We start from the raw sequence: 27,497 nt of genomic DNA, 5'->3' as shown, positions 1-27,497 counted from the left end.
ATGCCATATTACGATAATATATCCAAGTTCATAATATTCACAGATCATAAAAATATATTAGAAAATTCAATTTCACAATTTCAAAAAAAAAAAAAATTAAAATCATATGAATTTTTATATGAATTATATATAGAAATAGCTGGAATCTAAAATGTTTCCAACAAATCGGTAAAAAATTCCATTTAAAAAAATATTCTCAATAATTGAGAACATATATATAATACAGTAAATTGAATTTGATACACTAAAATAATTAAAAAGAAATTAATAATAAATTTACAGTGAAAAATATATTTAATAATAGCATTACAAACAGAAATAAGAACTATTTTAAAAATTACAAAACACATAATAAATAATTCAAAAAAGATATGTAATTATGTAATCATAATCAGTCAAATTCAAATAGAATATTCAATAAAATCATAGATCACGCAAATCATATTTTTAATCAAAGAATCAGCTTAAAAATTTGAAAATACAAATTATAATATATATAATACAAATTATAAAATACAAATTACTTAATTGTAAAATCTATTGAAAAAAGTAATTAAATAATTTAATAAAATATTATAACGTAAAAAATATTTTCTAAGATAATTTTAATAATCTAGTAATTGATACTATTCATAATAAAAAAATAAATAAATAAATTTTAATTAAGTAGATAAAAATACATAGATTAAATTCAAATTTTAAGAAAAATATTACAAATTCGATATTCAGCAAATTCTTTCTACGAAATGAAAATAAAAATTTAATAAAACTATAAATCATTATATTTCTCTGTTTCGTGACTTCACAACTAAAACAAAATATTCATACATGCAATATCCATTTTGTATCGTAGACATAATAAGAAGGTGAAGGCGAAATCAAGAAATTTGTTTCTTCGAAGCAAAACGAAAACAATGATTGTTTCCAAATAATGATATGCTACAGAATGAACACTTCGACATAAGAACGATGATGATCATCGTAGCCATTGTTTTATAAACTCTCCAAATCAAGACTACAATTGATTTCTTAATCGAAAATGCAATTCCTTTATTTGAAAGAAAGTTTTTTAAAGCCTTTCTGCAAAGAGAATTCTTTCGTATGTTCTAAGATTAAACCAAAAATTAAATTCAGCTGAAATATTAAGAAAGATGTATGAGTATACATATATATTGTAATGGATATTTTTAATAGTCGAATAAAGAATATCACGAATAAAAAACTAAAAAATAAATGAAATATATAAAAAAAATTATTAATATATTAAAAAAAATATTTTTTTAAATGGCATCGCGTATTTCTTTCTTAATATTCGTACACTTATATTTGTATAATTTTACATATTATTCTCCAATAATAATACAAATTTATTAATCATGATAATTTGAAAACAAAAGAGTAGGATTAAATATGAGCTTTATCATTAAACTAAAATATAATGCAATAAATTTATCACAGCAACAAGTGTGTGAAGAAAGTAGAAAAAAAATTGCTAATAATCTATAGTAATAACGTGCATGGTTAAAATATTTGTTTCATTAAGATTATTTTTTTTAAAAATATGTTTTTTCATAAAAACAAATCGAAATAAATATGTATAATGTATAATGTAAGATGATTATATGAGATAATTACATAAAAAAGATATTTAAACATAAAATAACTTTATTATTTTTTAAAGAGATGTATCCAAAATCTAAAAATATTGTTCGAAAATATTTTTTTTTTCGAATTTTTTTTCATTTTATTTCTATTAATTATATTTTTATTAATGTCATAAAAATAAAATCTATATATAAATTTTGTTTTCGAAAAAAAAAGAAAATTAAAAAATAGTCTAAAGATTCCAAATCCTGTTTAAGCATTTTGAATAATTTAACATTACACGGTTCTGGTATAATAAATCAAATATTGATCAAATACATTATTTGAAGACGCATGAAATTCAGGATTAAGAATTTAATTCTTGAGATACTCTATCTAATCAATAAAATATTGCGCTTAATTTATATTTTTGATATTTTCTTAGGTTGTTGAAATAATTATCTAGATTTGATTATCAAGCATTATATGCAAATCACATTATCCCTAGTTGAATCAACCTTCTGCATATAAATTAAGATAATAATTTTATGGTTCACCATCCAATACTGAATATCTTCATAATACCATTATAATCATATATTTATTTATATAAAAATTGCATTATATATAAATTATTATTATTCATTTTATTATTTTTAAATATATTATTTTTATACATTTATTTATATTCGAATTTTTCTTTTGAAGAGATGCTATTAATGATTTTATGTGATTTTTAATGTAAATTAAATATTCATAATTAAAATAATTTATGAATGTTTATGTTTATATAAATAATAATATTATAATTCATATTTGTACATTAAAATATTAATAATAATAAATCAAAATCTTTAAAAATGAATAATTATAAGATTTTTGCAGATAATTGTAGAAATGATTTCGTTATAATTCTAGATTGCATAATTTCAAAAAGATCAAAGAAATAAATTACCATTCTAAATACTTTCATATACAAAAATATTTATATATTGCCATGTTTAATAAATGAATTTTTATTTCGTTGAAAAAAAACATTGTATAATTTCATAACATAATATAATATTTGATTGATATTAACAATTTTATTAAAAATTTGTAAATTGTAAGTGAAATTTTGAATTATTAAAAATTTTTATTAAATTAAATTACTATTTTGATTTGTATTTAATCATTTACAAATTTTATGAAAATAATTATATGCGTTCATATTATATCACATTATACACCATATTCTAATTCATTTGTATTTTACAACGTTCATCATCTCATTCTATCTTTCATCTCATTTTATAACTCTATGTATATTCCATGGAATTACTTTCATCTCCGTAACAATTCTCATATCCTTTCTCAGTCTTTCACATTTTCATTCTGCATCGTTCCTCATGCTATTAACTTCGTTAAAATACATTTTATGATCGTTCAAATATATATATTTTTATTTTTCTCAAATTTCATTTATCATGCAGATTATAAATACATTATTTATATTATTTTTATTATGTAAAATTATAATATTAAAGTAAAAATTTGAGCATTAATTTATAATTTTCCTTTTCATTATAATATTTCGAAATGTACATACACATAAAAATTATCCAAAATTATATAAATCAATGAGAAAATATTCCGTTATAAAAATAAAAGAGACAAAATCGAATTCGCTGTTACGAAACACATTGTTATAATATTAATATTTAATTTAAAAGTAAATGGTAAATGTAATTATCACTCGCAATATTGATTAATATCTTGAGATAAATCTGGCACATATGGAGAATTGATTCATTTACAAATATTTGCATCGAAGCTTAAAATTCAGTCGAGATGATTAATGTTTGAAACTTGTTTGTATAAAGATTGAAATGCAATTTATTGAAGGAAGAAAATGCAACTTGTTTGCTACTGTGATGAAAAATATAAAAAGTTCAATAGATCAGAAATTTTTCGTAAGTTTGATTGAATAATAATAACAATATCTCATTACTAATTTATCAAAAAATATAATATATATATATATATATATATATATATATATATATATATATATATATATATATAAGTTGTATAAGTATATATAAGTATATATATATATATATATATATATAAGTTGTATTCAGTAAATTATACTTAAAATGAACAAAAAAACAGAAGTTTTTTATTTTTTATATGAAATTTTATTTTTCATTATTAATGATCATTATAGCAATTACTTTATTGAAAACGATGCTCAAAAAAATTACAATATTAATATATTCATGAAATATCTTTAAAGGAATCACTATTATAAAATTCAAAACAAAAATTGATATACAAAAATGCTGATTTATTTTTGAATTATAAGTAATTTAAATTTGTATTAGATAAAACAAGTTAGAAGTACAATAGTAGACAACAAAGATTTCATTATTCTTTTAATGAATTTAATGAACTTTTTTAATAAATTTAATGAACTTCAATGTTTAAAATTTAATAAATAAATATTAACTGACATTTTCATATATTGATTTTTTTGTGTTTGTTTTGAATTTATTTTTTAAAGATGTTCTATGAATATATTGATATTCTATATATATTAGAACAAAAACCAACCTGAAGCAATCAGATAGCTTAAATTTTATTTTCAGTTGTTTCAGTAATTTAGATTTTAGCAATAATTTTCTCTTAATATAATTTTCTTATATTTTTTCAAATTTTCAATAGCAGTTTCGTGATTTAGATATAATAATGATGGTCACTTCGTACTTGCAATGAAGTATAAAAGTAGTTGCAAAAGTTCTGATTTCCACGACGCGAGAGCTCATCATTGAAAACCAACATTTGACTATTGATTCTTTTTTAGATTACTTTTTCTTAGATTACATTTTCATCAAAGTTAACTATTGAAGAGAGAAAATTAATTTTTCTAAAATTATAATTAGAATTTAAATAGAGTTCAGATCACAATTATTATAAAATCGAAATAGAGTTTAGAGATTCAGAGCTGTTAAGTTAAACATCAGAAAATAAAATAAGTATAAAATAAAATGTGATATAACCGTATAACATCAATAGATTATTAGAATTACAATAAAATTCCTTATAATTTAAAAAATAAGTTCTAATGAACATTTTTACATATTTATTTTTGTTCGCAAGCATATATTGCTTGATTTATAAATAGTTTATTCGAAGAAATTAGAAAAATAGAAAATTCTTTTCTATTATTATCGTCGATCTTTATTAAGTCTAAACAAAAAATAATATTACCTGAGAAAATTTTTAAGAAGAGTTTAGTATTTATAATTGTATATTTTTGATACACTTCAACCTGGCGAGAGCAAAACCCGATCCTAGAATGACATTCTCTAGACATAGCTGATTTAGCATCAACCAACATCATTTCTAATTTTTCTCTAATTTGGAAATATCACAAGTTAGGTATTGATCACGATATTGGTTATTATCATACCCTGGAAATTATGATCCTTTCAACTGGAAAGATTTTTTGAGAACACAAGCATCACATGAAAAAGAGTCTTATTATGAACATCGTACTCTGACTGCTGGATATGACAACTGGATAGTTTTGTAGTTAATTATGCTCTGACTAGATATCTCAAACACATACTGAGGGATTCAGCTTATAGACACGCGTCTGTATTTGTAATCACAGTAATACAATCCATTTATTGTGAAGAAAATATATTACAGTACAAGAACTAGCTTCTTCACACACTTCAAAGAGCATTCGACACATATATTTAACAATCCACCATCTATCATTATAATACTATTACTGTGATCAAATAATTTTCATGTTCACTTTGAGAATCATCTCTTTAAATTTTATAATATATTTCGAATATTTTATATATTCCTTTGTCACATTGAAATTTTGAAAAAAATATTTTTTATAATTTTCCTTATATACCAAATACTTGCTAACAAACATGGTATTAACAATTTTATTAACTATTAACAACAATTATGGTATTAATTTGTTTATATCTATAAATAATAAATTATAATTTGTACTTATAAATTATAAATATCGAATACTTTATATTTGGTTGTAAAAATATCCAGCCATGCATTCAAAACAATATTCGATATCAAATCTAGATAAATAAATATTCTATTTACAATGTTATATTGTATAAATTTTGTGTTTTTAGATATATTAGGTAATGATATATTTGAATTGTTATAAAGAAAATATAATAACAATATATAAATATATATATATTATATATATATATATATATATATATATATATATATATATATATAACAATATATATAATATATATAATATACAATATATAATAATAACAATATAGTATAATAATATAATATAGTAATATATAATGATAGAATATGATAAAAAATAATATATTGAAAATTAAATATAAAATATTTAAAAGATTATATATTTATATTTTTGATATATTAACTTATAGGATATTAAAATTATAGGATTTTAAAATTATTATTAAATTATTATTTTTAAGATATCAATTTTAATATGCACAATGTCAATAAATAAAAAGATAATTATTTCTAATTTAAATAATGTCACTAATATATCATACAAAAATTTAATATTATTAAATTAAATCTATATTTTTATTAGAATAATTTAAAATTCATAATATAAATAAAGTCAAGGAGATTATATGACTCAAAATAAAACGAAAATCAAGAATAATGAAATTGTATGAAAAGTTTCATTTTCAAACAAATCAAGTTTGAAAATATAAAAGAAAATAACAAATATCCTATAGGATATGAATAAATTGTTGATAGAAAATTATTCCAAATATCAAAAAAAAAAATTATAAAAAAAATTTTTTTCATTTAAAAAATTTTCAAGAAAATCAAATTTGAAAATTCACCTATTATATGATTATATATGTTCAATTACAATTTTCTCAAAAAAAAAAAATTGAGCCATAAAATTTTATTATATTTTCTGTTTATTTTCACATGAACATTAATGATATCTCATTTTCATATTCAATCAAATAATCTCATTAATTGAAAAATTTGATTTAATTAAAAACGAAGTAATATGAAAAAAATTCATATGAAAAAATTTTATTTTATATTTTGTTTTTTTAAGTCATCTAGAATTTTTATATGAATTAATCCCCAAATTTATTTAATTTATTTTGAATTATGATATGAAATTATAATACACATTTATATTTATATTCTTATATTTATATTTATTTATTTATTTATTTATATTCTTAAAAAATATATAAAATTATATTATTATATTTATTATATATATTTATTACATATATAAATATATATATTAATATGTATATTATATATATATATTATATATACAAATTATATTAATATTAATTATATTATAATAAATTAATATTATAATATTATATAAAATTTTATATATAATATTTATCTTATACCAGATTTAAATTAAATATTTTTACTATCTATATATATATATATATATCACTATATGCATAATAGAAATTGGAAAAATGAATCTTAATGATTTTTAAATGAAATGAATAACTTTTTAATATTTCACTATCTTATATTTAAATATTATATATATTTTTTATATTTATTAAAAATAACATTAAAAAATCAATAATTTACAAAAACAAATTATATTAAATAAAAAGAAAATATAAAAGTATTTCAAATTTGAAATATAATAAATATGTATGAAAATTTTTATGTTTATACTTTTTAAATTATTTTAATTTTGGTATTGAATTGGAGATTAATTTATTCTTTGATCTCGAATACTTAAAGTAAAAAATGTTAAAATATACATGTATAATGAAACAAGTTGTTATAGTATTTTATATTCCATTCTTTAAAATGCGAATTTGCTACTGTGTCAAGGAGCGATAAAAAGTCTTATTAAGTGATTGTTATCATAGATTAATCAATTAAGTTAAATAATTACTGGATTTTAAGAATATTATTTTAAAAACTTAATTATTTCATTATTGTAATGATGACAATCAGAACAGAATTATAAATTATAAAGAAATTCCATAAATGAAATAATTTCTATATTATCTAATATATTTCAATTTACTTTTGTATTAACTATATTATTCTGTATTAATATATTTCAATTTATTGAAAAATTTTTTTAAATTATTATTAAATTTAAATCAAATATTTAAATTTTTCAATAGATATATAATATTCTAAATAATTAACTCAAATTTTCATTAAAATTTGATCATCAATACGAAAACAATATTATATTTTAATAAAATAATAAAAATATAATTCATAAATTATATTTCAATAAATAAGATTATTTACTAAACAATTTATAATTTTTTTCAATATGAAAAAACTGTACAAAGCATTTTAAAAATATTTAATTGTCGAGTAATTATCAAAAAAATTTATAGATGAATCTATATATTAATTTAATATTTTATACATAATTTTTGATAATTAGTGAAATTATGCGTCATTTTTCTATAAATTAGAGATTAAAATAAATATTTATATATTTACATATTATATTCATTATCTTTTATAAAAGATAATGAATATTTTTTAAGAATATAATTTTGTAATATAGTTAAAATTGTTTAATAAATATAATATTGAATAAAAATATAAAATATAAAATAAATAAAAAATTAAATAAAAATATACAGAATTTATATAAATATCAGTAATAAATATTATTGCAATATTATTTGCTATTATCAATTAAATTATAAATTTATTTAATTTTTTAAAATTTTAAATAAGTAACAATTGTATATTATTTTTATAATGATTTCCAATTTTTACTTGACAATAAATTTCTTTCTATTTTATATATAATCACACAAACTGCTAATACATCTGATCAATTCACATTCAAAATTTCAATATCGCGATAATGTTGTATTATGTCGAATAATCTCAATCAATAGAAAATAATATATAAAATTATGTGAAACAAATCATATCAATCAATTTAACATATAAAATGGGACATATAAAATGCCTTTTTTGCAAATTACATTAATTTTATGACAAAAATAAATGTTATAAAGCACTTACATAATCCTATTGTTTTAACAAAAAGAATATTCAAATGAATATATTCTATTTACAATATATTCTATTTACATTATTCTATTTACAATTCTTTTTACTAATGCGATACTATAAATACTATATATAAAGCATTAAGATACAAATGTTTCATCTGTTAAATCATTTATTAAAAATATATTCTAAGATTATGTTTATTGTTTTATTATAGATGTAAAAATATATATTAATTTAGGAATTATTTATAAGATAATTATAAGATATAAATCGTAAATACGATATTGATATATGAATATGTTAAATATAATTGTATATTTTAAGATTATATATTTTTTAACATATAAATGCTGATTTTTTTTATTTATTTTGTAAACAAATCAAATGTTGTTAAATCAAAATATAAAGGAAATAAATTTATGTAATGAATATTTTAATAATTTAATAGTATTTTTAATACTTTTTTTTTTATTAAAAGTTTATAAAAAATAATAAATTCTAAATAATACTAATTAAAATATAAAATAAAATTTTTGTTACATTACGATCGTATAATATAATATTACGATCGTATTGTATAATATTTAATTAAATACTATTAATTCTTTTCATTATTCTTATCTTTATATAAACATAGAAAAGTTAATAGAAAATTAATAATTAATTACGAAAATTTAATATTAAAATTTATTGAATAATTCTTGAAATTTACTAAAATTTGTTAAGTTATATTATTTACTATACAATAAAGGGTCACTGATCAATTACAATCACTGATTAATTATAGCATGAAATATGAATTTAATTTATTTAACGACTTAATTATCTAATTTTTTAATTAGATTTAATTTTTTACAGAAAAAAATTGTGATTTTAATTATTTATTTTTGATTTTTTATAATGTAGAAATTGTTTGCTTTTAGTATTCATAACTTTTTATTTCATAATATAAAAAAATCAAAACTAAATACATTAAAATTTTATAAAATTTGATTAATTTGTTTGGTAATATAACGAAAATGAATAAATTATATTGTTTCGATTAATATTTTTAACAAATATTTTCCATAATTTAAAAAAAAAATTATTACAATATCTTTAATTATTTAATTATATCTAAACAAAGATTTATAATTTTATACAAAATAATAAAAATATAATAATTTAATTGCTTTATGTTTATTTTTTTAATTTTTAAAAAATTAATTGTTTGTAAAGTCAAAAGAAATATGATTTGGATTTGTTTATTTATATATAAGCTAAATATACATATATTAATCGGTCAGACTTTCTATCAATAGATTCTTTTTAGATTTATTTTTATTGAAGAAAGAAAATAACAAAGATTATTTAAATTGGACAAAGAAGATAAAAGAAAAGTATTAAAGAAAGTATTTAAAGAAAGACAAAGAGAAAAAAAAGAAAGACAAATTATTAATAAGAGAACAAAAAAGTTAGATATTATGTTAAAGCATAAGATAAGGAAACAATATTGCCTTTAAAAAAGAAGAAAGATCATATTATATTAATATATTAATTTTATATAATAAAGCAAAAAAAAAAAAAAACTTATTTTAAAATATATTTGACCTATTTAAAATACATTTGCTTTAGAATGAAGAAATAATAGCATATAATTTTCTTTTTTAAAAGAGCAAAAAATATCTGAAAGAATATAAATTATATAATGTAAAAATATAATAAAATTTTGATTATTTAATTTTCTATCACAACCAATTTCGATAATTTGAAATATGTTATCAAAATTAATATTCTGTATATTATAGAGAACAAGATTTTTAACATCTTTTTTCAATTGTTCGATCTTTTTTTAGTTCGATTTTATGAAATATTCAAAGAAATTTTCTGAAATATTCAAAGAATGTTAAATACTCCATTTTCATACAACTTCATTTTTATATGTGTTTATTCATATGCATTATAACAATATAACAATATATAATATATTTGTAACAATAAATAGGTGTTTGTTTTTTATCATTATATTTTTATAGTTGTTAATTTAAACTAATAATTAAATAATTAAAACATAAAACTTTTATCTTTTAATTACAATAGACATAATTAAATACAATAAACATAATTAGATAAATAAATTTTTCTATTGTGCCATTTTAATTTAATCCAATTAAAAAAAATTTATAAAGCATAAAATAAATGTCATCTTAAAATACTTTTTATTGAATTTTTATTGTTTGGATTAGATTAAAATATAGTCACATGAGATAAAATTTAATATATCGATAAGTTCTTGTAAATATCTTAAAAATTAAAACAATACTTTATAAGTAGATAATATCTATACTTAATATTATATAATAAATTATATATATTTATACAGTAATTTATTTTATTAGAAATATTTTATTAGAAATATCAGACATAATCAAGGTTTGAAATTTCAATACTTTTTCGTTCTTTTAAATTAATTATTTTTTAACTTTTACAAAATAAGGCAAATTTTAAATTATAAAATTTTTAGTTTAGTTTTTAATGCTTTCTTATGAACAAATATTGTTTTGAAAAATAATCTTAGATAAATTTATATACAAAATTAAAAGAATATTAAAACTTTTGAGAATTGATCTCATTCTGTCAAAAAAATTTTCTTTCGAGAAAAAAATTATTCTATGCATGTCATTAAGCTTTATATATGTACAAATAAAATCAATTTAAAATATTTTCGGATTTTCATATAATAATATATATAATAATATAATAATAATATAAATTTCATATAATAATATAATAATATAATATTTATTATATATATTACATATAATAATAATATATAAATACTTTTGTAATTAATTTTAAATAATTGTATATTATTTTCGCATATAAATTTAAATTAATCTCAATGTAAATGGAAATTATATTAAAATGGAAACAAAAGATAATGAATACGGTTTACGCATTTTAAAGTTGGTTTGTATTTACAATGCTCTTTTCAAAAGGGCATTTCATTTAGAATATAATTCGTTTCATAATACTTAATCTTGATATAGTAAATAAAATGGATCATTTTTAAAGAATAATGATAATAATAACTGATCTACTGATCTATTAGTTTTAAAAGATCCGCAAAATTATTCACCATATTCACCAATATGATATATATTTAAAAAAAAATTTTAAGAAGAATAAATTTCTTATATATTGTAAATAATAAATAAATGTTAATAATTTTCTATATTATCTTATAAAAAAATTCATTTAACTCAAACTTCTAATTTATGAATGATAATGGATTATTCATGGAGCAATTTTTTTATCAAGAGAAAACTCTCTTTTTAAGAATATCAATTTCCAAAGTTTCAGCATTTTTTAATATTTTGAATTTCATTTTGTCTCGAAATAAAATAATAAAATAAAATTTAAGAAAAAGTTAAAAAAAAAAAGTTAAAAAAATTTTTTTTTAACTTTTTCTTAAATTTTATTTTTATTTATTTTAAATTTTATTTTTATTTATTCTGCAATTTAAAAATTTTTTTTTCTTAATTACATTTTATTGAATTATATTATATTTAAAAAAGCCAAAACATTTTAAAATTTGAAGCGTTGATTTTTCTATTTTAAAATGATATTCCATTAAAAAAATTACTTCATAATATAACCATTATATACTATATATTCATAAAAACTAAAAATGAAAAATTTGTTTAAAAAATTAATTTTTTGTTCACTTGTAATGAAATTTTATCTTTTAACGTATAATTTCCTGAAATTTTATGTTTTATATTCTATATATATAATATTATATACAAATTATTATATATATTATAATAATATAATATTATATAATATAATATAATAATATAATATAATATAATAATTATAATATTATATACATAAATTTTTATCAAAATTAAAATTTTTTAATAATTCTTTATCATGATATTATATGAAAATTTTTTTCATTTTGAATTATAAACATAAAAATTGTCATTACAATAAATTAATGTTTATTCAAATTTATCTTACTATATTTTTATATATTTCTTATATTGATTTTTAAATAAAATAAGATATTAAAAGTATTTATATGAGAATCTATGAATTTATTTAAAAATAATAAATTAGAGAAAATTAAAAAGAAATTAAAAAAAAATTAAAAATTAAATTAAAGAGAAAATTGGAGTAAATTATTTTTAGTAAATGAAAGTAATTTTTTTTATTTATTTTAGTTATTTTATATTTTTTTTTAGTTATTTCTTAAGTTTCAAAAAATTTTTTAAAATTAATACAATTTATAAAATTTAGAAAAAGATAAAAATTTAGAAAAGATACATAATATTTATACTTATACGTAATATTTTACTTAATATTTATAATTAACAAATGTCTAATATTTATTTTTATCAATTATCTATTATTTGATTCTAATAATTTAATAGTAAATAAAACAGAATATGTATTAAAAAATAATATATTTTTATATAACAAATTTAGTATTATTGTAATTTACTTTTAATTTGTGATATATATTGGATGTGATGATCACTGAGAGCTCAAAAAAATCATCAATTGAAATATTAAATATATTATATATTATATTGCTTATTACAATACATATATATACAAATTTTCTTTAAAATAATATTTATAAAAAGATCACCAATAATATAAATTAATATTATAAAATAATATTCATAATATGAATATTATTGAATATTGAATATTTACATTATTGAAATTCAAAAAGCAAATCATTAGATTATAATGTAAGAATAATTGAAGCAATTTTTAGTTAAATAATAGTAAATTTTCTATTATAATTTTGCATTACATTAAAAAATATCTTAAATATATATGAAAAATTAATTGTAAATAAAAAATATGAAATTTTAATTTATGATTAATATCATGATTACCATGATTTATTGATTTATAATTAAATTAAATCGTAATTAAGATACAATTGGATATAATTAAGATACATCGTTTCAATGCATTATTATATGTAATGACATTGTATGTATATATGTAATGACATGTTTTTGCATTTACTTTGTTAGGAAAGTTTTATTCTTGTTATATAGCAGACTTAGTGAATATTGGACATGATGGCCATTGAGAGTTCGAAAAAGTCATCAATTGAAATATTATTGTTATATATGAAATGATTTCATAAATTCGTAAAATCATTCAAAAAAAACATACTATATATATATATATATATATATATATATATCATTAAAGAAATATATCTATATATATATATATATCATTAAAGAAATATATCGTTTATTAATTTAACGTTAATATAATATTTATATCAATTAAAGTTTGAACTTGAGTAGATACGATTTGAATATTTTTTTATCAGATGTTTAATTATAAAGACATAAATTGTGTACTGAAATGAATTATATTTCAATATTAATTTTAATAATATAACTATATTTCAAAATAATTACTTTAATATTTTTTATTTATTTTTTAATTATTTTAATATTATTAACATAGAATGAAAAAAATTGAATTAAAGAAATAAATAATTAGCATAAAAAAATTATAATTAATAATAAATATAATTAAATACAATAAAAAAAATAAAGGAATTATGAATAAAAAAAATAGTAATCAATTAAATAATCAAATAAATTCATTATAATAATTATAAATTTGCTTTTTAATGGACAAGTAATATATTAAATATTAAATATATTAAATTTATTGAATTAAACTTTAAATAATATTATTTTCAATATAATTATAAACTTTTTTAAATAATAATCTTTAAAAATTCGGTTATTTTATTTGCAGCAAATATAATTATATTAATATATTAAATAATATTACATATAATTTTTCATGTTTATAATAGTTTCTTTAACTAAAGCAAGAAAATTAAATTAAATTTCTTATTAAAATAATGTAATTATAATTATTTATAAATAATTATAAGAAACAGCAATTATATTACTCATTGAAAATAACAAAATGGAAATATTTATCTTAATTTTTAAAAATTCATTTTTATATTCTAATATATATATCGTTTTGTTATAATCTATTTTTTTTTGTCAAATATAAGATATATATATGTATATCTGTATAATATATGTATAATATATGTATATATTTCATATGTAATACATCTTTTATTTTGAATTATATTTTTTATATTATTAATTATATATTAAAAAGAAAAATAAAAATTTAATATTTTTTGTATATCTTTTTTTTCCGACTTCATTAAATCTATCATTGCTATTCTATATTATTACATATAATAAGTATGTATATTTATAAATCTAATATAAAAACTAAAAAATTGTTATTTTTCGTATATATATCTATTGTTTTATATGTATATATATCTACTGTAATTCATCACTAATGATCAAAACAAATCTAATTGATTCTATTTTTTTAACTTTCAAATTATCTTTCTTCGAATAACACTCATAAATATTCTATTCGAGAAAGTAACAACTTCTCTAATCCTAATTTAATGTAACTTCTCGGTTTCAATTATCGTTTCACTAACCAGTAGACTTCTATATTACATCTTATTTCAGGAAAATGAAACGAAATAGACAATTTTTAGATTGAATAGAAATAGATTTTATATTTATTATGAAATATATTGCATATTTTATTAAGAATAAATTTGTAAAATATGCTTATAAATTTTTATATAAGGTTTTGTAATTATTACTTTAATTAATTGCTTCAATTTCATTCTTTTTTTATACATTCTTATTTTATATTGATAACAAATATTGCAATGAAACACTATAATTATTAGACGCTAAAATATTAATATAAAATATAAATAATACATAAAATTTTTTAATGCTTATATAATCAAACATTAATTTTTAATTTTTAATTTCTTATAATTCAACTTTATACATCTTGAAATAACGTTAAAAAGTGTTAATTAATAATAATTATTTATAAAATTAAAATATTTTAATTTATTACTTCTATAATATATTTTTAATTTTTAAGCTTAATATTATATTTTACTTATAATATTATATTTTACTTATAAAAAAATTATAAAATTTAAAAATTATTATTCTTATTAATAATATATAGTATTATAATTTCATTAGTAAGTAAATTTTTCTGTTTATTTATTTAAATTTATTTAAACTTAAAACTGTTATTATTATCAAAAGTATTTTCATTCAATTGTATATTAAAATATATATATTGTCAAATAAATATTAACAAATATTTTATGAAATTAAATAATATATATATATATATAAATAATATATATATATATATATATATATATATATATATATATATATATATTAAAATATATATATATTCTATAATAATCTAATATATATTCTATAGCAATTTTCCACATAAATAAATTTCATACTATACAAAAACTAGAATTAAAAACAACAATATATAAATTCTCTTACCTGTTTATCTGGCTCTTTGCCTTTAGCTGTAATGAGACGATCGCAGTAGCAACCCTCTAACAAAATAACACCGCTGGGCTTCGAACAGGTTTCGTTTTCATAATAGAATAGTAAGTTCTATAACATAAATATGTATATATTCGAATATATAGTATATCATAATATATCATCATATCTATAAAAATATATATAAGAAAATGTTATTTTATATTTCACTTTTTTTTACATTAAAATAAAATATCATATAAAAAATAAAATATTTCATTTATTTTTAAATAATAAATAAATAAAATATTCCAAATATTTAATCAAAATATTAAATATTATTATTCATATAAATATATAATCTATAATTCTATTTTTGAAAGTTATAAGATATAAAAAAAATTTTTATATTTATGAACTAAGAATTAATTTTTTTTAGATGTATTTTCTTAAATCTTATATTGATTGATTGGAAAAGATATATAACTTTTATAATACATATAATAAATTTACAAAATATTAACATATTCTTTAAAAGATAATTTTTTTAAAATTTGACTTAATGATTTCAATTATTTTGAAAAACTAGAAAATGTTATATAAAAAAAAGCTTGAAAAGATTGCAATTTATCAAAACTGTGAAACAAATAGAGAAATCATTTTTTCAACTTTTTTATCTCAGTTTAATGAAAATTTAAAAAATACATTTTGATTTGGATTTATATATATGTATTAGTTATATATATGCTGAAAGTATCATTGAAATCGATTGTTATGAACAAACGATTAAAAATAATAAAAACTGCAATTTTTCACGATTTTTGGTTAAAAATTTTTAAATTCACAATTTTAATAATTTCGCATTTTTCGATACTTGTTGCTTGTTTCTGCATAAACCAATTTTAATGAAATTTTCAATATAGTATATATACTTAACATAAATATTCAAAATGTGTTTTTTAAATTTTCATTGCAGACTCAGTTGTAAAAAAGTTATAAAAAAAGTTGTAAAGAATAATTATTATTTTTTTGGCAATTTCGACCAATTACAATTTTTTCAACATTTTTGAATTTTATTATTTTATTTTTATTATTTTAAAAGTTCAAATCAATTAAATCTAATTTTAAAAAATTATCATGTTTTAGAATCAATATTTTTTAAAATAATTATAAATAATTTTCCGAAGACACTTTTGCACACAATTATAGAACAATTCTATTGGAGTGCTCTCTTTTTGATAGCGTGTCAGATTAGTTCACCGTATTCACACTTATTATTCGCTTCACTCCGTTATAAGTTCTACCGATCAATTTTTCGTTCAATATCCACATGTTATTTAAATTTTACCCTTTTGTTCTAGTTTCAACTAGAGTAACTAAACAATAAGCAGTATTTCAACGCATTGAAAACCTTGAGTATCGAATTGAATTCTTAAATGAAAGATTACAGAATTCCATTTGGATTTATTGTTATAATAAAAATATAACCATATCAATAAAAATACAAAATTATTATAAATTATATTTCACAATTAATATTTTAAAATCAATTCGTTCTCTATAACAAAAAATTATATAATAAAAATATAATTATATAAAAAATATAAATATAAATATAAATATATAAAAATATAATTATATAATAAAAAATAACGAATATTAACAAATAAAAGATGAAAACTATTTTATAGATAAAATAAAAACATTGCAGTTTATCAAAGCTACGCATAAACTTTTCGGTCTAAGATTTGATCACATTTCAAGAAACTTTTGGATAAGTTGCTAAAATAGAGCTTTCGATTCTTTTTTTGAAACAAATAAAAAAGAATTCTTGATAGTAAAAGCAAAAAATTTACATGATGCAAAAAAATTTCTAATAAAGTGAATATAATCATTGTTTAAACACAAACATTGCAATGAACAGGTAACTATTATAAAACTACAAGACAAGAAATTAAACACAACTATTTATAAAAATAACAAAGAGTTTCATCTAATAAAAACAAAGAATATATTTTTCTATAAATTAACTAACCTATTTGATATACAATAATTTCAATTGTTTATTTTGTTTCTATATACAATTAAATTAGTTTGAAGTTAAAAATGAATATAAAAGAAAATTTATCGTTTTAATAAACATTATGTGAATTTTTATAATAATAAGAATAAGCAATGAGTTGATTTAACAAAAAATTAAACAAATTTTAATTTTTTATACGAATTATGGAAATAACAAATTTCCATGAAATGAAATATAAAACTGAAAATTGTATTATCATACTAAAATAGTAATTGAAAACTTTTATATGTTAAAAGTTATATGTTAAAAGTATACGCGCATACAAATTTACTACAAATTCAATTTTTTTTAAAAACTGATTTGTTTAAAAAACAAAAGAAAATAGTTTTTATTTTAAATGGAATTTAAAAATTCGAATTAATTAACATAAAAACAATATAAGATATCATTTACCTGATATAAAACGAACCATCGTAATTGCCACTTGGTTGAGTCAGCAGTTCGTTTGTGCAAATATCCGCTCAATGAGTGATCATAATTGGCTTTCTCTGAGAGCATCACAAGCTGCGAATCATTTACTCTCACTGCAACATGTAATGAATATCATATATCAAATGATATGTAACCAAATTCACAATTTGTATATTCAAATCCAACGTTCCTGGATTCAATATGTACATTTACAATCTATTAATAGTTATCACTATTGTTCTCTTCTGATGAATTTATTCATCATGTTAGTAATAGATTTAACAATAATTGGACATTTTGATTCAAAAAAAATTTTTCGTTTTTATTATTTTTTTTTATTTAATTTTTTATTTTATAATGATTATTGATCAAATATTTGATTATTTAGTAATTAATTTTGATTAAAAATTAATGTTTCAGATTCAGTATAAGAATTACAATAATATAATTAAACAATATTATTCAACAATATTTTTATACTTTTATGTTTTATTATTTTTTATTTTAAATATAATAACATTCTATTAATTATTTAATTATTTTCTAATTATTTTCTATTTATTTTTTATTTAATTATATTTCATCTATTTGATTTCGAATTTTGAGTTACGATTTTCATAAAAGTATTTTTTACATTAATGTTATTATCTTCTATTTTTTTAAAGTTATTGAAAGCTGTTTCTTTATTATTATATTTTTCATTATTTATACATCAATAAAAATATTTTTAAAAAATCTTATTCAATAAAGAAACTAATTCAAAAACTAAGTCGATAATTCCAATAGTTATACAAATTATTCGTGAAACAACTTTAGAAAGTTAATTTCAGAAACCAGAATAAATATAAAAATTGATATATTTAAAAATATTGATTTATTTATTGAAATTTATTTATTAAATTATAAATTATTGAAGTAAATAAAATAAAACAATTTTATACAATATATTTCATATCATTGTCTTGTTTTGTCTATTTCACTTCACTTTAATGCAAACTTAAACTTAAACTTAAACTTAACTACTTATAACATAATAAATAAATTTTTTAATTTTTCTTAAAAATTACTACTTAATATTAGAAAAATAATTTATTTTTGAAATATAAATATTTTATGAAGTATTGCACATAAAAAATAAATTAATATACTTTCAATTAAATGATTTATTTATCATAAAATAAATTATTTGTTATTTGATATAATTATTTATTTGTATCTCTAATTTGTTGTTTTTTATGTTAATGAAAAAAGGATTTAATATGTTCTTATAATATGTGTATTATTAATATATAATGTAATATGTGTATATTAATAGCTCTATTTAATTAATTATATTATATTTAAATAATCCATATTAATTTTAATATTAATTTTTGTTATTAATATATTATTACACATATTATTACATATGTCACAACTGCTATTATATTATTATATTATTACATTATAATTATTAATTATTAATAATTAATAATACAGTTATTTATAACTTAATATTTATACTGAATGTTATTTAAAAAACAAATTTTCAATTAAGAAATAAAAGTTATTTCTTCAAATAATTATTTCTTAAATTTATTATAAAGAATATAATATCCATTGAAATATCAAATAATATTATTATTAATTATTTGGAATAATTGATATTAATTATTATTTAAAATAAAACTCACTTAAATCTGTTTTATATATTTTATTTGATATTCTATGTATGGGAAAAAGTTAAAAATGATGTTCTTAACAACATATTTCAAACTTGTTAAAATTATAAAAACATTAAAAAATAATAAAAACTTTATAAAAATCTGGTTTATTAACAGATAAATTATAACTTTTTTTAAATATGTATAATTTTAAATAATTTAAATGAATACAATATTATTAATATATAATAATATTGTATTCATATCTTATTTATAGAATAATAAATTTCTGTGCAAAACTTTTAAATTCTTTAATTTTTCTTTTAAACATTTTTTGTAAATGAATTCTTAAAATTTATTCTATGCCATAATCAAAAGATGGCAACATTATTCAGAAGAGTTATTTAATAGTGTAAATACATATGAATTTATTATGAATTTATTATTATATAACTTGAACTAGATCACTCATATTCTGCGAATATTTTTACAATAAATTAATATATGATGTATATAACTTGTGTATATTATAACAAAGTCGTATTAACATTGAATATTATCAGAAACAATTCGATAATGTCCCAAAGATTATCAGATTGTGGTTTTATATGATATATAAGTTTGTTCAGACACGTCCAATAATTTAGTCAAATAGTGAGTAATTTTGTATCAAATTGTAAATTTAGTCAAGTAAGTTTCTAAAATCTAATTATTTTTAAGGATATTCCGATATCTATTTAAGATGTTTCGCAACGATTTCAATGGAATTATTTGAAATATGTTGACAAATTCAATATTTTGGACAATTTTTTTCTATACATATTGTTGATAAGTTTCAATTTCTCAAAAAACTATATTGTAGAAAAAAAAATTTTGATGTATTTTATCCAAAATGACATAATCATAATTCAAAAACAAAAAGAAAATAGACTTAAGTTATAGAAAGACTTTCTAATCGATTAACAGTGGTAAAAATTGATTTAATTTATTAGATTAAATTAGATTAAATTCTTAGATGGATAAATTAATATTTCAAAATTACTGCTCATTATATTCAATATGATAATTCAATAAGTATATAATAATTAAATATAATAATTTAAAGTGAAGTTTATAATTCCTCAGATTTCCAAAAAATCTAAATGCAATTAATTTTATTAATTTTATTAATTTAATTAATCAATTTTAATTAAGTTAAATTTAATTTAACTACAATTATTAATTATTACCTTACTATAATTATAATCACAATTCTATATAAGATTTAAATTTTAATTCATATAAGATTTTATTTTTGTAAACATTCGATGTAAATGTAATATAAGAATTATAATTTACTTTTTGCAATAATTTTTGAATCACAATTTTAAAACCTATGCTTTGAATAAAATATATATTATTCTTCCTTTTACATATTCAAAATTTAAAAAAAATGGAATTAAAGCTTCTTTTTTGTAAATAATATAAGCAGAAAAATAAAATAGGCAAAATTTATTACAGAAATATCGATAGCTTTTTTTATGAAAATTTCGAAAATTAGAAATTGAACGATGTTATAATAAAAAGTTGTGGAATAACTTCGATAAGATATTTCCAGATCATCGAAATTAATAGAAAATATAAATTTTATAAATAATAGAAAGTATAAGTTTTATAAATAATTATTAAACGATTTTAGTGAATAGTCAAGTCTATTTCATTATATTTTTTTGTAAATTTTTTAAGTATTAAAAATAAAATCTTTCATCAATAAAAAATAATAATAAATCAATAAACTTATACAAACACATTTCATTATTATTAAATCTATTGTTTTTCTCAATTATAAAGCTTAAATATAATTTTTCATAATTTTTATAATTGTCTGGATATTCTTCTATGTAAACTGTATATATTATATATTAATAGTACTTTTAGTATACTTATTTATAGTATATATATATATATATATATATATATATATTTATAGTATATATATATATTTATAGTATATATTTAGTATACTTATACTAAACTATTTATATGATAAATAATTACTTACTTACTTTGAATAAATTATTGAATAAATAAATTATAATATATAATATATACATATATAATTTTTTCTGTTTCTGTATATACGATTATACAATATTATTGTGACACTGTATAATGTTTTAATCGAAATATCAATTTTTTACTTCAATAATAATTAATTTCGATTTTGTATAAAATAAAATTTTTATCTTTAAAAATTCAAAAAAAATAATTAAAAGTTAAAATTTTTAATAATAGTTAAAATTAATATTAGATGAAATTATTATTTAAATAAAATAATGTGTTGAATTAATTGTATCGAATTTTCAATTTCTAGTTCTAATATATTCAGATCAAAATGTATAAAGACTAAATATTCTAATTAAACAATTTAACTAATTTATTTAATTTGTAACAAATAATGTATTTATAATAAATAAAATTAAAATTCATTTTTTACATAATTCAATTATATAAAACTTATTGGATCTTAGTTCACACAATTTTTCTTCATTTTTCTTCTGATTAATAACTTTAAAAAATAATAAAGTAATTGCTGAGAAATCTATCTCAAAACAATTTTTAAATATAGATAAATATTTCCAATTTCAATAATATGAAGAACTTTCAAAGCAAATATGTTCTCAATCGATTCAAATCTGAAAAGCTAAGGGATTTGTTACAGTTCAATTTCAACTTATGCTATTACGGCATAAGTTAAGTGAAAGTTTGTCCGTGTGACTCAGTAATTAAATGTGATTTAAACTAAAATTATCCATCATCTTAAGTAACATTTGGCGATGCTATTAATAAATATATTTCTTCATTTGTTATCATATAATTTTCACATTTCTATAAATTACTTTATTTAATTAGCAAATAAAAAAGCACAAAATAATATAGTGAATCTATATTTGATGAAATATTTTCGATATTTTAAATTATATTTTAAATATCTTTATAAAAAAAATCATACAATAATCAGCCTGAATTTATTTTAAAATGTAAAATTTCCTATTTTCTGTTACTTTCACAGTTTTAAATTCGTTTTTTTTTTTTATTTTCTTAATATCATGTAATAAAATAGAAATATAAAGATACTTTTCTTTTCAAAAATTTAAAAAATTCAATCGATTATAAAAATATAGAACAATTTTTTTCATTGTTGAATTCACAAAAATTTTGAAAATTGAATATCTTTTATAATACTAAATATAATACTAAAAAAGTCTAAAACTTATTATACAATTATTTTTTCGTTAAATTACTGAATTTATATTTAAAATAATTAGAATTTAATATTTTTTTGAATTTTCGTCTAAAATTCAAAATTCCTAATTCCTAATATTCAAAATTCAGTAACTTAATAAATATAATTATATGACAATTTTTAGAACAATTATTATAAAGAAAAGACTTTAATTTTTAATGGATTTAGTTTCAAAAAAATTTTTTCAATGTTTTTATAACTCATTAAATTTTTCAAATGTTTGAAAAAAAAAGTATTTTATTTTTCTATTTGTTACATAATGTATATAAAAACATTTAAAAAACAAATTCAGAAATATATAAATTAAAAATTTCACATTTTAAAAAAAATTCAAATTAATTGTACAATTTGAATTTTTATTTTTTTATTATTTTTTTATTAATTGTATATTTTTTAATAAAATTAATAACAGTTTAAAATGTCAATAATTTTTCATCAAGAAATAGATTCATATTTTTCTTAAATATTTGATGTATCAAGTTGTTTTACAAGTTATTCCATAAAAGTTAAGAAATTACGTTTATCTCAAAAAAATAAAAATGAATAGTTGTAAGTCAAGTTCTTTTCATAATAATTTTTATTTTGTTGATTTTAAATATCTATTAAAAAATTTATATATATATTCGATTTTAAAAATTTATTCTGAATAAATCTTTCAATTTAATCTCTGAGTTGTATCAAATTGATATTAATCTATAATATACTATATTGAACTTTTTTTAATGCAAAAAATATTTAAAAATTAAAAATATTTGTATAAATATTTTCAACAAATTTTCATATAACTTTCAATAATACTGAAATATTTTTCATTTATATCCTTTTTTATTTGATCAAAAATGACGAGATGTTCGAACTATTTATTGAATATTCCAATTGTTTTCAAATATATATATATATATATATATATATATATATATATATATATATACATATATATGTATATATATATAATTTTTTTTCTCCATATTTCGTAAATGTTTTATAATAAATTAAAAATATTTTTCAAAGATATATATAACATTAAAGGATTAATATAAATTGAGTTGAAAGTAATGAAGACTTCATTCACAATTTACCAGTTCTTTGCATCTTTGGGCTGAGCATGATCACAGATCGTTGGCAAAGGATATTTCCTTTTGACGATCCCCGCAATAAATATTGATTGTCCAGAATACCTTGTATAGGATGTAATGGCGTAGAAAATAGTACCGTGCTATCGTGATGTTGTGCATAGACGTTTATCGTGATTTAAGTATCTTAGGAACTCCAATTTCTTGAGCCTTTTCAACAACTTATATATATCCTAAAAAAAAACAAGAAAGAAAAAAATTATTAAGCTTTTTGAATAATTTATAATAAGTTATTATTATTTTTTTTTTTAGAATATCATGTATATATAAATAATTTGTAAATCAGAAAACAGACATTTTTTGTATTAAAAAAAATTACATAAAAGAAGAAAATAATGGTGGATAAAAAATTTATATAATTTAATAAGATATAATACAAATTTTATAATGAGTATATTGACAATTTTTTTTTATCAATTTTTTATTATTTTTATAAAACAAAATTATAAGTCATAGAAGTTACAATTACATAAATATAAATAAAATTTGGATTTTGAGAAACTCTATCTTTTTTTAAATATATTCTTATTCTTTTAAAGATTATAATACATATTTTATAATAATTTTTATATTGCTATATAATTATTTTTGGTAAAATAAAATAGGAAAATATAGAAAAAATAACATCTTTTTGTAAATATATTTATAAGTCTTTAAATTCTTAACACGAGATATTTAAAACATTTGTATATGTTTCTATCTAGAAAATTAATTTTTCAAAATTGAAAATTTAATTTTTATTACATATTTTTATCTAAAAAATAATATATAATAATTAATTATAATTATATATAAAAAAAATATATATCTATAGAAAGTTGTAGAACTATTTAACATTATATATAATTAGAAAAAAATGTCAAATACATAAATATTCTTATATTTAATGAAACTTTTGAAATTTTTTTTAAGATAATAGAATCTTATTAAAATTTGTTGTAGTTATAACTCAACAGTTAATATTTGATATTATAATAATAAATTCATAAATTAAATAAAGAAATATATTTACAAATTGAAAACATGAAATTTTTATCTATTTTTTTATTCTTTATTGTTATTTATATTATTATTTATATATATTATTTATATTATTTATTATTATTATAATTTTAATCAATTTATATAAATGAGAATTAATATATATGTATACATAATGTATTAAATATAAAAAAGAAGAAGATGAAAAAAATAAATATTATATAATTTAATATATCTAATATAAAGTACAATAAGTATTCTTTACAAATACTCTTAAATTTCAAATACTTTCAAGTATTGTATATAAAATACAAGATTTACAACATAACTTAATCATGATTTTTCAAGCACTTCCGATAATCTGATAAAAAAATGTTTCAAGCAAAATTTTATTATTAAATTTTATTAATCAGTTTTCAATGAGCTACATTGCAATGTAAAAAAAAAATATCAAAAAGAAATATTTTTTTCAATAATAAACTTAAATTTTTTTAAATATATATATATATATATGTATATGTATATATATAAATATATATATATATATGTAAATGATATATATATATATATATATATATATATATATATATATATATTTAATGCCATAGTGTTATAACTGATATTAAAAAAAGTCAAAATATACTATATTATGATTTTGAAATAACTTGAATGAAAATTACTATATTTTTTCATAATCTTATTAGTCGTTTCACAATTAAGAAATATATTCTATAACATAATTGTTCGTGTAACACTATAGAAGAGATTTTTCATGAATTTCGAACGAATTTTTATTCAACTACCCTTTGATAAATAATATTAGATTCGCATAATAGCTCATCTATGATATTATACAATATTTCATTTATGGTTGTGATTAATGGAATTTATAAATAGATAAGTTTTTTTTTATAACATGTTATTTATAACTATATATTTATTGTTTCTTTTTATTTTATAAAAACTTAAATGAAATCTTTTCTATAAATTTTTAAATGTTATAAAAATATTTTTGGAGAAGGATGATATCTATATAAAGAACTACAGGCTTATAGTGAATTTCTTTGGAATTTAAATATGAGGATATGAGAAATATAATATTAATCTTTTCTATTTTTTTGGAAAACATTTTTTGAGAATTATTAATTAATATAATTTATGTAATTTTCCGAGTGATTATTGACTGATTTTGAAAACTGATTAACTTTTAATTATTTGAAATAAGAAGAACTTTTGATTTTTAATGACTTTTGGATATATATATAAGGATTATAGAAAACAAGATTTTGAATGATCATTTTTTTTTTTTTTTATATATATATTATCGCTCATCTTTAATTTCTAATATTTGCAAAAAAAGATTGCTACTATTTACATAAAATTTGTCTTATGTATAAATCTGTGGTTGTGTGTGTTAGAAATGCAACTATCATTTATCTATTATTTTTATAAACATATCGCAGTGAACGATATCGAAAATGTATAAATTGACTATTAAATACAATATTATAAAAAGTATAAAAAGCTACTTTTTATGGATTGTCATGAAATATTTAAATATAACATCGAACTTGGACATTCTTTCAAATCTGCGAAATATAAAAATAAAATATAAAACTCTTGAGCGACCGAAATTATAATGCATGAAGTTATAATGAATATCAATATCGTTCTTGACATTTTTTGAAATCAATGACCAAAATTATAATGAATCATCATCATTCTTAGTACTGTTACTGTTTATTGTAATTTTGATCGTCCAAGTTTTACATTTTATTTTTCCAAAAAATTCATAGAATTTTCAAATTTCATTTTAAGTTGGATGAAATATTTTAGTTCATCATGATCTATGAGGAAATACATCTTATCTTAGTTTACCCGTTATATATACTTAGTTATCTGCTGTTGCTATATATTTACATTAACAAAGAATAA

The 27,497-nt window shown here is 16.5% G+C and overlaps 1 protein-coding gene across 7 annotated transcripts in view; it reads right to left on the bottom strand.

Moving 5' to 3' along the window:
* Window positions 1–27,497, bottom strand: part of LOC726401 (ras-specific guanine nucleotide-releasing factor 2) — a 152,826-nt gene that overhangs the window by 120,892 nt on the left and 4,437 nt on the right. For all 7 annotated transcript variants that reach the window (XM_026441739.1, XM_026441741.1, XM_026441740.1 and 4 more), the window contains exons 2-4: window positions 24,528–24,754; window positions 18,502–18,632; window positions 16,041–16,157 (exon numbers count right to left, since the gene is read on the bottom strand). In XM_026441739.1, coding sequence (XP_026297524.1) covers window positions 16,041–16,157; window positions 18,502–18,632; window positions 24,528–24,555 — 276 coding nt within the window. In that variant the 5' untranslated portion in view covers window positions 24,556–24,754. The remainder of the gene's footprint in view (window positions 1–16,040; window positions 16,158–18,501; window positions 18,633–24,527; window positions 24,755–27,497) is intronic.

This window comes from Apis mellifera, linkage group LG7 (assembly GCF_003254395.2).
Source record: "Apis mellifera strain DH4 linkage group LG7, Amel_HAv3.1, whole genome shotgun sequence".
Lineage (NCBI taxonomy): Eukaryota > Metazoa > Arthropoda > Insecta > Hymenoptera > Apidae > Apis > Apis mellifera.
Note: the sequence above shows the minus strand (reverse complement) of the source record. Positions and strands in the feature narration are given on the sequence as shown.